Here is a 12,658-nt window from a genome sequence, read left to right as displayed (position 1 = left end):
AATTCACTACTCATCTTGGTAAAATCAGGCATCCAGGATTAAAACCTATATTATTCTTTACATTCAATTTTGACTTTTTAAATCAGAATTTCTAGGTCTTCTACCAGTTACCACTATGTTTTTATACTTTCTGGGAATAAATAAATTAATTTTTCTATGCCCTTACATAGAAATTGATATTGTCAAGGTGTTGAGGGAATCACGGAATCCTGTGTACTCACATTTATACTTTAAACACTTCCAAAGGTGCTAAAATCAGGGACCTGACGTCCCTATTAAAATCTGTGGAGAGAGAGTGGCGTTTTAGCATGAAACTGAGAACACATCAATTATATGCCTGAAAAGGTGAACTGAACTAAAGCAGCAGTAACACACAGGGCTGCCAGACACAGAGTATGGGTTTACAGACTCATCAGCCAGCATCCCTTCCATGTGATAAGCATTGCGCCCACGAAGGTCGTACGCTCCACAGTATGGTCTGAGGTGCTCAAGCCAAATTAAACACATACCTTGACTCCTCTGTAAGGATCCTGGCAGTGGATCCCATCTGCTACCACCACACTTCAGAATTCAGGGCAGCTTGTTTCTAACAAGGATGTATTTTCTTCCGAAGCACAGAGTCCTTGTTCCTCACAGCACCTCAGAACAAGGAAGTTTCCTCTTAATCTTCATCAGGTAAATCTCTCAGTGAAACTTTATATTGGTGCTGGTACTGTCAGTGTTAATACTGTACCTGCTTCATAGCTGAATGAAGGGTGCTAGTCTACCTGGATGCCAGTCTAGCAAATATATCCAGGGCTAACTGATGCTCCAGGGAGCAATATCAACTTTGCAGAAAGGTACTCTGAGACATACAACAATCATCATCTTGAAAAAAACCCCCTGAAAACCTAAGCATTCAATTGTCTGGGTAGCAGGCGTTTGAAAAATCTTATTGTAGGCAATAACTGTAACAAAGAACAGAATTTCTGCTTGTGGAGTAGGAGGAAAAGAGTTGAAAAATGAATGAACACAATTCGTTGGTTGCAGTAACCTTTATGAAAAATCTGCTTTCTAATTTCAGAGAACTTCTCATCCACTAACAGAAAAGCATATGCTCTATTTTAAGCTGTATATAATGCAATGGATAGCTATAATTACTTCAACAGAATAAGGAACAGTGTCACCCAATATGTACTGTAAGTCAGGCAAGTTATTTATTTTGTCAGCAGCTGGAACATACAGCTGCTTGTGTTTGTTAGTATTTCACATTCATCATTACATTTATTTGCTTACTTACAAATTGGTATGAAGTGCTTCTTATCTTTCCAGCCAAATAAGTTACAAACTCTAGATATCACAAACATTATACAGAAATATGAGTTACACATGAATGGGATACAAGGATGACGGGGGGGGAGACAGAAAGAGGTGCTCTCTCTTAAAAACTTAACCCGAATTCTGCTGAGAAAGAGCATCTGAAGGCTTGGAAGTCTGTGCTGCATGTTATGTACACAGTAATATATCCACTCAGTTTAATATTTGCCAGGCAGATCACAAAGCCCTCTCAGGCTACAGCAGCATATAATCTCCTTGAATGTTTTCCTGAGCTCCTGACTCCGGAATGCATAGATGAGTGGATCAATGATGGAATTGCACATGATGAGGATGAGGTAGAAGTTAAAGTGGGACATGAAACACACACAGTAAGGGTTGTAGGGGCAGGAGATGTAGAAAATCAGGTGCAGGAAAAATGGAGCCCAGCACACAACAAAAACTCCAATCAGGATGGTGAGAGTGATGGCCCCTTTCATGTTGGCCCCTTGACGAATAGGGCCAGTCCCTGGAAGAACAGCAATCTTTTTGATATGCATCCGAGCCATCATGAACATGTGGACATAGAGGGATGCCATGAGAATGAGCATAGTGAAGAACATGCTAATAAGGCAGATGATGACAACACTGCTGTCAGAGTAAATGATGAACAAAATGCCTGAGACTGTGCAAGCAGCCCAGATGCATGTGATGATGATCCCTACGCGCTTCACCGTCATGATATTATGGTACTGGAGGGCATAAAAGATAGTAAAGTACCTGTCCACTGCTATTGAAAGGAGACTGCAAATTGATGCAAGCAAGGAACTGCAAATCACTGAGTCAATGACATTGTCAATGTTTATGGTAAAGCTCTGTGCATCTGTATCTGTATTGTTTAGCAGCGTGATGACAATAGTTTCTGATCCATTAGATACACTCACTAGCATGTCAGCCACTGCCAAGCTACAGATGAAGAAGTACATGGGTGAATGGAGGTTCTTGTTCTTGGCTATCGCCACAATGACCAAGACGTTCTCCAGCAAGCTGATGATGCCCAGAGTCACAAACACTTCAGGAGATACAAAGAGTTGCTCGTAGCAGCCGCCCGAGGAGTGGCCCTTTGCATTGGGCTCGCTGGCACCTCCGTGCAGTCCGTAGCTGTGGTTCCAGAAATGGAGATGCTGGAGTGTCCCACGGTGCTGGGTGAAATTCATCTTATGGAGAGCCCCTTTCAGCTTCCTGCTTTTAAAACTCCTGTTCCTTTTTGCATTCCTTTGAAAACCTTCTTTGGCTTTTCAGCTTGGGAAGAAAAGAAAAATAAGCCAGCACTGAGGCAGGCAGCAGTTCAGAACACTTTGGCTGCTGATACAAAATAAGGTTTCAAACTCAGAAATGCTGGTTTACTCTCTCACAGATGCAGTTTCTGATCATCATCACATTTACCTTAATGATCTATGTCACAGAGTCCAAACAGTCTGTAAGTTTGCATCAGATTCTCCCTTATGGTCAGTTCCTGTTTAGTTCACTGGTATGCTGCAAGGTTTTTTTTGTTCTCTTCCATTAAAAGAGGCAAACATAAAATGCCCAGGTGATTGCTGTGGAGCAGAAACTAATTTCAAACTGCAAGCACCGGTCTCGCTGTCAGACAGTGCATGCTGGCTGCCTGTTTTATGGTGTGTGGAGGAGAAAAATATTCAGGGCACTCCCCGCCTCTGCTTTGCCTTCCAGCCAATGGGGCTCAGGAGCCACAGAAAGTCGAGGCGCTGCTGATTCTGAGCATCTCTGAAACATCACACGGCACAGCAGATTCAGATGCAGCACGAGCTACAGGAAAGCAGATGGGCTACGAGAGATTTGTTTCCTTTCTTTAACTTCTCAGAATAGTATTTTAATACTGATTTTTAATTAGCAGTCTTACAGAACTGTACTAGCAATCTTACAGAATTCCTATAGCTGAACTGACAGCTTTTTCTTTTTCACACTGTGATTTACTGCGATTTACTCTTGCCCCTTCTGTGGCACAAAGTTGCTCTGCCTTGTATATTTGACAAAGGACAAGGAAGTAAGAGAATACTTATTTCCTCTTGTTTCTGTCTCCCATATCTCCCTTGCCTTGCTAACTTTTCTATGCCTTAGGTGGCCATTTGCAAGATGTGTTGTTGCAAAGTTCCATTATACTCTCTAAGCTTATAATTTTTAAGAAATTGAGACCATCTAAGAATCAAAACCAGAACAAGGTGCCAAAGTCACAAATGGCTTAAATTGTCCTAAAGAAAGCAGTTTCTCCCAGGTAATAGCCATCTTCATCGTCTTATTTCCAGGAAGGAAACGATGATAGAGTTGATTGCAAAAGCCCTGATGCCATCAGGAATTAGCATGTTGGGCAGAAAAAGAAAAGTTAGTATTTAGAATAGATGAAGGAAAGCAACAGGAGACAAATTTGTGATCTGTAAGAAATGGGGCTCATACAATGGTAATGACACAAAGGCATCAATAAATGTCCTAAAATTCCATCTGGAGGGATGTCCCTGTGCTTACTTGGCATGAGCTCAAAGTCAGCTTGTGTGCAGTCTGCCAGGGAAAGCCCATTGAGAAGAAGGAGGAAAAGAATGCCAAATGAATATGAAGAGACAGGAACAAAAGTGGTTTTGCTCTTTCCTCTTCAAGCATTGCAACTATGGATTGAAAAACAAATATACTGAACAAAGCCTAAAGTACAGGTGGATTTTAAAGCTATGGAAGTTATAGGAAAGTCAGTCACTACCCCTGGGAGTAATGTTTGCAAGGAAGTTGTTTGAATGAACATTTCCAGTCAACTACCAGGAGAGCTATGGAGGGGTCTGTATCTGATGCAGGCATCTATTTTCTTTAACCTCTGAAACTTTTTTCATCTTCCATCCATTAGCTGGTTTTAAAATGAACAGCTATAAAGATATAAAGGAATACAATACGCCTGTGGAAGCACAACTATCTATATTCAACATCCCAGCACCAGGGTGAAACATGATTTTACTTTCACATTTGGTTTTGCTATAGATCTATGGTTATAAAGACCTCTGTCAGAAGAAAAGCCTCAGCCAATTATTTCTGGGCCTTTCCCCAGACAGATTGTTTCATAAAGCTGAAACATAAACACCCAAGACAAACAAAATGACTTGCCACACAGGAAATCCCACATTTATCAGTTTGGAAAACATCATTTGCCAGCAGCATCCTTGCAATGAAAGAATAGCTTGCTGCTGAGAAGGTGAGATTTACTTCCTATCAAGACATAATGCAAGCCAGGATTCAAAGAGATTTATTATCTAGTTACTGATCTCTGGGCCAGTATACACTAACTCCTGCCACAGACAGGACTTGCATACCTAACCCTTAAGGACATAGCTATAATGTGAGAGCAGGGAGAAAATTTATGTAAAGACTAACGTGGGAGAGCAGCATCTCCCAGACAAGGTATTTTTCTACACCTGCAGCCAGAAATGTGTAATCTTCATGCTATCCCAGGGAAGCAGCCCCTCAGCATTCCTTCCTTCACCATCTCCCTCCATGTGGGAAGTGCCCACAGCACAGGGATCTCTCCCTCTCACCTACTTGGGTGAAGCTAGAGCAGGAGAGGCTGGCAAGAATAGAGAGAAGCTGCCTCCAGAGGATACTGCCCTGTTTGCTCCAACTGTCTGGCTCCTCCCTTTCTCTGCACAGTATCTCTGTTCTCATCCCCATTTCTATTTCCATTTACTATCTATCTCATCCATTTACTATTCTCATCCCCATTTCTCTTTCCATTTACTATCTCTCTTTACCCAGAAGCTATCCAAACAATGCTCCGTGCTTGATTTTTCTCTGGGCATGGCCATAAAAATGCAACATTGGTTATAACAAAAGAAAGAGAAGGACACTTCTGTCCCACCCACAGCCATCACTCACCTCAAAATTTCTACTGATACTCTGCATTCTTGGGGCAAGGTTGTTTTGTTGTGTCACTCATATTCGTGGGATGAGGATACATGACTGGAAGGAATAGACTTATGGTAGCTTAGCAACTCAGTTGGGGCACTGAAGAGGGGTTGTACCATTAGCCTGCTCTGACTAGAAGGTAAAACAAGTTATAAGAGCACTTTTTAAAATAAGAGATGTATGTACATCTAAATACTTCTATGGTGGAAGATCGATACATGTCTCTGGCCCTATTTAAAAAAAAAAAAAAACAAACCATATAATGTTAAAATCATTCAAAGGATCCTAGCTCTCTCATGCCTGAAAATGTGTCAATATTTCAATTTTTTTTTAGTCATAGATAACAGGAGTATTGCCTAATACACATTGCCTAAACTGTTTCTTAAATTTTAAAACCCAAAGCTAAGCTAGTATTTCTTTCAGAAGGGGTGGCTCGCAAGCTTTTCAGCTTGCATGGAAAAACAGCCATGGCTGCAGAAAACTATAAACTAACAACAATGACATACTAATATGAGCTCCAGCTCTTAAGAGAAATAAAACATGAGCGAAGACTTGATACCAGCCTCCCCTTTCAACATAATGAGGAATCATTATTTTGATCTGTCTTTAAAAATGTCCATTTTAAGACTTCCTCCTATACAATTCCCCCATGTCCTATGCTCTGTTTCCAGCTACGTCCCAACGCCCACCCTCCAGATAGGGTTACAGCCATCTCTACCTCACAACATTTTGAAGAGCTGAATTATCCTCTGACAGTTGCTTTTGAAAGTCAGAAGAAAGTGTTCACTGGCATCAATAATAAGCAGATAAAATCCCAATAGTGCTACAGGAAGGCAGACAGAGTCATGAGCAGGCTGTACAGGACCACTATGGGAGAAAAAGAAAGGTAGAGGGAATTAGCATAGGCACTTCCCTGCTCAAATGCACAGTCTGAGATCTCTTTGAATCCCATGTCCATGTTGCTCAAGCACAGAGATGACATTTACCACTCCAACAGCTGTCAGTGGAAACAGAGGAGCGGTTGTGAGAAGCTGGGTAGAAGCAGAAGCCAAAAAAGGAGATTATTAACACTGTGGCTTTGTCTAGCCAAGTCTTGAAAACTTCCAAGAATGGAGATCCCACAGCCTTCCTGGATAACCTGTTCTGCATTGCTTTTCTAGTTTAAAAGTTTTTCCTAATCTGAATCCCTCAAGACTAGGTTACATCCCCTACAGGAGAGGTAGAGGGAGCTGGACTGGTAAAGTTTGGTGAAGAGGAGGCTAAGGGATGATCTAATAGCAGATTAATCTAATCTAATTTAATAGCTAATGAAAGAGAAGGTACAAAGGTTATAGGGCCAGGCTCCTCTTGGCAGCGCCATGGAATATAACAAGAAGCAGCAGTCACAGATTGTGGCTTGGGTATGTAACCCAGGCTCCTGCCCATTGTGACAGCCCTTCGAGGAACCATCTTCAGTTTCTCCATATCCCTCTTGAACTGCAGGGACCCAAAGTTGAACACTGTTCCGGGTACAGCCTCACCCATGCCAAGTAGAGGGGGATAATAACCTACTTTGATCAGTCAGCTGCACTTCTCCTAATGCAGCTGATTGCCTGCTTTGTGCCATTTGCAATGGTAGTGCACTTTTGGCTTATATTCAGGTTGACATTCAACATAATCCCTTTGCTGTCCTTTTCAGCAAAGCTGCTACTCAGGCAGTCAGCCTGTTGTGTACTGATGCATGGGGCTATTCCACCCCATGCAAAGAGCTTTGTACTTCTTGTTTACCTTCATAAAGTTTCTGTTGATCCAATAGTCATGTCTCCCAATATCCTTCTAGATCAAAAACTCTGCTGTTTAATATGTCCACCATTCATCCCCTTGACTTACTGCAATCTGCAAATTTGTGGATGGTGCATTCTGTATGAACATCCCCGTTAGTGATGGAGATATGAAACAATTATTCCCAGTACAGACCCCAGGGCACTCCATTTGTTCCCACCTATCAGCTGGACTGTTGCCCAGTGTTCAGTACATTGATCACTACCTTTTGATATTATCAGTCCAAGCAGTTTGCAACACACCTGTGACATGCAAAGGGAAACACTGGTCAATGGAAAACTGGTCTAATAAATTTTCATCTAGCCTTTTATTTTGGAGTGCTGATTGCCTCATAATCTTTGTAATTTATTTTTAACCTTTCTCACTTGAGGTAAAAGCAGTTTTTAAATCAAGGAGCTTCAGTGTTGAGAGCAGGAGTCTCTATACCTTGCCTCTTTTTCTCTTGTCTTTTAGTTAGAACAGCAGAACTCTTTAGCCAGTCTGGCCACTGAAAAGCACAGAAATGTATATTCTGCTGGCAAATGATTCATTTGCACTTACTTGAAGATGCTGTAAGTGTGCAGAAGTGGAATGTTTTCCATTAAAATGGCATGAGGAGCACAGGGCCCTTAAGCACTTAACTGTTTAAATCTAATCTCAATTCTATTTTAGGCAATCGCTGTTGTGATGATGGAGATCATTAATTTGCAGTCAATGTAGCAATCACCATCCTTGTCCTAGTCTTTTCTCCCCCATTCCATCCCTCCAAAATAATCAATTTTTTCTTTTACTTGCTTGTAGATTTAGGTGCTTGTCTGTTCAGACTCATCTGAAGCACTTTGTTCAAAGGACTCCACAATCTCCTTAGTGCTGAGAATCCTCTCCAAATACCTCTCCAAAAGACACACAGCAGCATGCAGGATTAAGTACAAATTAAACATGGTCATTCATCCAGATCAGCAAACCAAAACCCAGTAATACTGAATTTGTGACTTCCTTGGTTTGTTCTATGCCAAAAACCAAGCTGTTAACCTGGCCTTTTCCTTTGTTCATGACTTTTGTATACAAATACAGCAGAGGAAACACTTGTAACAACTACATGCTCTTCTTTACTCCCTATACACTCCTGAACAGAGCAGTTTTCAGCACTACCCTTGGTTCTCTCACTTTACATCATGAGATCATTTTATATTATGAAGTTTAGAATGATCTTCACTTTTCCAGTTTATCATATTCTGTTTTCTGCCATAATGATATTCAGTGGTTTTTTTCTGTGTGAGAGGTGCAGTAGCATTTTATTCCAACAGAAGAATGATCTAGTCAGTCCAGCTGTCTAACCATGAAAGCTTGAAAAATGGTATGTCTCATTATAGTTGAATGAGAAGCAGGGAACCAAGGCAGAAAAATTGACAGATCATCATTTAGTGACAGTCCAAGGTTGCATTGTGGCAAAAAAGCAGCTGTTCCAGATGACGTCAAGTCACTTAAACTCAGTTTTTCAGAAAAGTCCTCAGAGGGGGCCATATAACCTACAGTTAATGTGAGATGGAAAGTTACTAACTAGCTTGAGTTTTCTCTTCCACTCTTCACTTCTGAGGGTGATTGTAGTTATTCCAATGCAAAAGTCACACAGCCACTTCTTCAACTCATACTGTAAAGTGACTGGTGCTACACATGCAAAAAGATTAGCACATTTGCAATCCATTGATTAGGACCCTCTGTATATCAGGATTATTTATTGTCTGAATTAAGGAAGATAGCAGCAGCTGTGGTCAGAACCCTGTCTCCAGTGTGTGCACCATTCTAAAGTGCTGGATGGCATATGCCCTAAATGGCTTATGCTTGCAGAATTTGGGGGGCTAAAATCCTTTGGTGATGCAGGAGTGGGGAGCAATGACCTGCAGTTAGATCTGCACATGCCTGATAAAATAAGAGGGAACATTGGTCCTATAGAAACCATAGCTGACAGCAATTTGTTGCAGAAAAAATGTATTAAGGAAGTACAATCCATTCACTGTAGAATAAACTCCAAACAACCCAGAATTTAGTAATTCAGTATTGTAAATTTACACTCCCAATGGTTTACAGTTATGGGACCTATGTTTGCATCCATCTGATTTGTGTTTAATGTCTATGGTTGTAAGTATGCCAGTCTTTACTTCTATACCAAATTCCTTGTATTGTTTCACTTATACTTTGATTTTCTGATTATGCATTTTGTGCATATAACAAGTTCACAAATTACTAGGCTACTGCTGTTACCATGACATCATTTCTTTAGTACCTTTACAGAGAGAGCTGTGTGCTTAGTAGCCACTGTTAAAGATGCATAATTTATGTCTGGAGGAGCTTGCATATATACAGTTACTGAAAACCAGTTTATTTTAAGCCTTTCTGAATATTCTGCACACATACATATAAAAACTATATATAGAATCACAGAACGGTTTGGGATGGAAGAGATCTTAAAGATCATCTAGTTCCAATCCCCCTGCCATGGGCAGGGACACCCTCCACTCGACCAGGTTGCCCAAAGCCCCATCCAACCTGGCCTTGAACACTTCCAGGGATGGGGCATCCACAGCTTCTCTGGGCAACCTGTTCCAGTGCCTCACCACCCTCACAGTGAAGAATTTCATCCTAATATCTAATCGAATCTAATTCTACCCTCTTTTAGTTTAAAACCATTACCTTTTGTCCTATCAGTACATGCCCTTGTAACCAGTCCCTCTCCAGTTTTCCTGTAGGCCCCCTTCAGGTACTGGAAGGCTGCTGTAAGGTCTCCCTGGAGCCTTCTCTTCTCCAGGATCAACAGCCCTAACTCTCTCAGCCTGTCCTCACAGGAGAGGTGCTCCAGCCCCCTGATCATCTTCATGGCCCTCCTCTGCACTTGCTCCAACAGGTCCGTGTCCTTCTTATGTTGGGGACTCCATATCCCCTATATATATGTGTATATATATATATATATTTATATATTAGTTCCATCTCAGTTCCATATGGTGCAGTCATATCTGTATTGCCCTGTGGTCTCCCATGTAATTCCATGTACAGGAGGTAGGAGCTACTCCTCAAGAAATCCCAAAGCAGCTTGAGCTCTGTCAACAGCGGTAGTCTCCACTTCTGTAGCCTGCATAGTGGACTTTCATGGCTTCTATCCATTTTCATAGCTCCTCAAAGCATTGTTTTTTAGCAGAGCTATCGGACAAATCCTGGACAGAGTCTGCCAGTTCAGCAGGGAGTGCTTAACCTCCTTGTGAATTGTTTTCCTCCATAGGAATTAAATTATTTGAAAACAATTAGAAATAATGGAGTCATAATCTGGTATAAGACATAAAGTAGATGCACCGAGCCATATGACAAGTGAGTTAGTCAGCAGTGGTGTCAGGATAAGTGGTGTAGATTCAAGGACAAACTTGAGACTCCTGTCTTGAGGTAAGCGCATCTTCACTGATACACAATGCAAAATTATCACAGTTTTCTTTAAGAACTGGGCACAGAAAGGGAAAATACAAAATGTCTAGACTTTTGAAGAGTGATGGTGTGTCTGCAGTGTGTCTGCAGAGATTTGGTTTCTTGACAATCTCTTTATATCAGTCATCAACATATGGTGACAAGACTACCCCATTTCATCTTGTGACAACTGCTGCAACTGCTGCTACTCTTTCTGGTACTTTAAAAAGTCTGAATGAGAAGACTGTATTGATAGTGAAGCTGACCCACTTGAAAGCAGAAATATTTCATTTGCAAAGCTCTCATAGAAAAAAGTCTTAGAAATTTCAGGGGCATGAACCAATTCCTTTCTTGAATACAAGAGATGGTCTGTGCTAGGTCATTACTCAGAACTTCTAGTTCTCACTGAAGGGTCATTTTTATTAAATTCAGGAGGAATCTCCTTTCTTTTCTTTTCAGGATGAGGTAGCATGCACTATAAATCCTTTTCCTCTCTACTTCTGCAGTACAGATTTTATGGCTGCCTGTGACAGAGGATGATAATTTTCTGTCATAGCAGACTTTCATGAAAAGGAAAGGGTGAATGGGTATATGAGAGCAATGTAATAAATTAAATACAGTAGCTCTTGCCTTTATGGTGTTCAAAATTCTATATTCTAATGTTGTTAGAAAAAGAACAGGAGGGAGAAGAGGTAGCCATGGTAGAAGAGTAACATGTGAATGACCTTATCATGACATGGTGCAGAGCAGGATGGCTGAGAAATCAATCTATGCTAGAAGATGCTTTTTCTTCAGCAAAATAGATAGCACCACTGGGGGTCTAAATGGTGAAAGTGAATTAAAGATTGATAAGGGCTCAGAGACAGTCTTTTGTCTAGAGAACTGTGGGTGAAAGTACATCTTCTTTGAGAAGTGACCAAGTCTCAAGTTAGACCTGAAATCCTTTAACAAATTAGTAATATTTCATCTGTCTTTCTACTGAAAAGAAAGAGATTTTGTTGAAGCTAAATGTTTAATTGAGAGATTAGAGGGTTACTTGAAACCTTTGAGGGTTAAACAGGAATGGCCAGAGTAGTGGATGCTGTGTCCAAACAAACACTGCACTGTTGTTTTTTAATTTGATTTTGGTTTTGGACCCAGAAATCACAGGAAGAGATCTTGGAGTTTATAGTTGGAAGGAAGACAAATGCATTTAGGCCATCCAAAAGCTTATACTTGAAAGGAGTGAAGACGACCTTCTAGTTATATAGGGGAAAAAAAATATCTGGAAAAGGAAAACCCAGGGATATCTTCTCTTGTTTACGAGATCCAGTTTGCTTGGACTTTTCATAGACAGCTGTTGTAAGTGGGAAAGAAGAGGTTAGAACAGAAGGAAGATTTCCACACCCCTTGCTGAAGCCAGTACTTTCTGGGAGAACAGGGAAAAACAAAGTACCAAAGGATCCTGACATGCCATGTGGCAGATTCCTCAATGAGAAAGGAGGTCTCTGCAGTCTTGTAAACTAGGATGTCAAATGGCTTGTGGGCAGGCTCATTCAGATAGCCCCCTAATCCAGAGTGAATTTTGCTGTGACACTGTGTGAGCAACAGAGATGAGATTTCTTCCTCACATAATGATGTACAAGAACAAGGTAGAGAATTGTAAATATGGGATGAAAGGGAAACAAAGGCAATTTAAATGCATGCTACAATTCCTTTCCGGGAAGGGAAAACAGAAAACAAGCTGAAATCCCTCCAGGGACTGTTAGCCTGAACAAGCATATATTGATAAGTCAGCATGCTACACCTTAAGATACTGTGCATTGCTGCAGATAACTGTCTGATATAGGTTTCTCTTTGAGAAAGGCAACAATTTCCCACAATTATTGCTGCTAATATTAAATAGAACTTCCTTGGTATCTTATTTTAAGAACTCAGTGCTTTTTCTGGTTGCTTTCAAACTCAGTCAGATACACTGTCTAAGTAAACTTAGATCACATATTATGTGGTTTCCCAAAAAAATGCTGTCTCATCCTTCTTTCCTTAATAAATGAAATTCAGAACTCCTCTTAAAAGAAATCAAACAAGCAACTTTTTTCTCCACCTATGAGAAGGATTTCTTTGTAATTTTAGAAAATGCTTATCGAAGCAGGAGGAGACTAGTAAAATACAGTTACAG

At 40.8% G+C, this 12,658-nt stretch overlaps 1 protein-coding gene and 1 long non-coding RNA gene across 3 annotated transcripts in view; both read right to left on the bottom strand.

Moving 5' to 3' along the window:
• Nucleotides 1–12,658, bottom strand: part of LOC142600752 (uncharacterized) — a 48,018-nt gene that overhangs the window by 21,613 nt on the left and 13,747 nt on the right. The window lies entirely within an intron of this gene.
• On the bottom strand, nt 1,515–3,103 carry MC4R (melanocortin 4 receptor). Of its 2 annotated transcripts, XM_075747121.1 has the most exons (2): nt 3,086–3,103; nt 1,515–2,387 (listed from the first exon to the last, which is right to left on the bottom strand). In XM_075747121.1, the coding sequence occupies exon 2, from the start codon at nt 2,277–2,279 to the stop codon at nt 1,515–1,517; it is 765 nt and encodes a 254-aa protein (XP_075603236.1). In that variant the 5' UTR covers nt 2,280–2,387; nt 3,086–3,103. The 2 variants fall into 2 exon arrangements, with proteins under 2 accessions (XP_075603236.1, XP_010305517.1); XM_010307215.2 differs by lacking the exon at nt 3,086–3,103 and having other exon boundaries at nt 1,515–2,510.

This window comes from Balearica regulorum, chromosome 2, assembly GCF_011004875.1.
Source record: "Balearica regulorum gibbericeps isolate bBalReg1 chromosome 2, bBalReg1.pri, whole genome shotgun sequence".
In the NCBI taxonomy this organism is placed as follows: domain Eukaryota; kingdom Metazoa; phylum Chordata; class Aves; order Gruiformes; family Gruidae; genus Balearica; species Balearica regulorum.
Note: the sequence above shows the minus strand (reverse complement) of the source record. Positions and strands in the feature narration are given on the sequence as shown.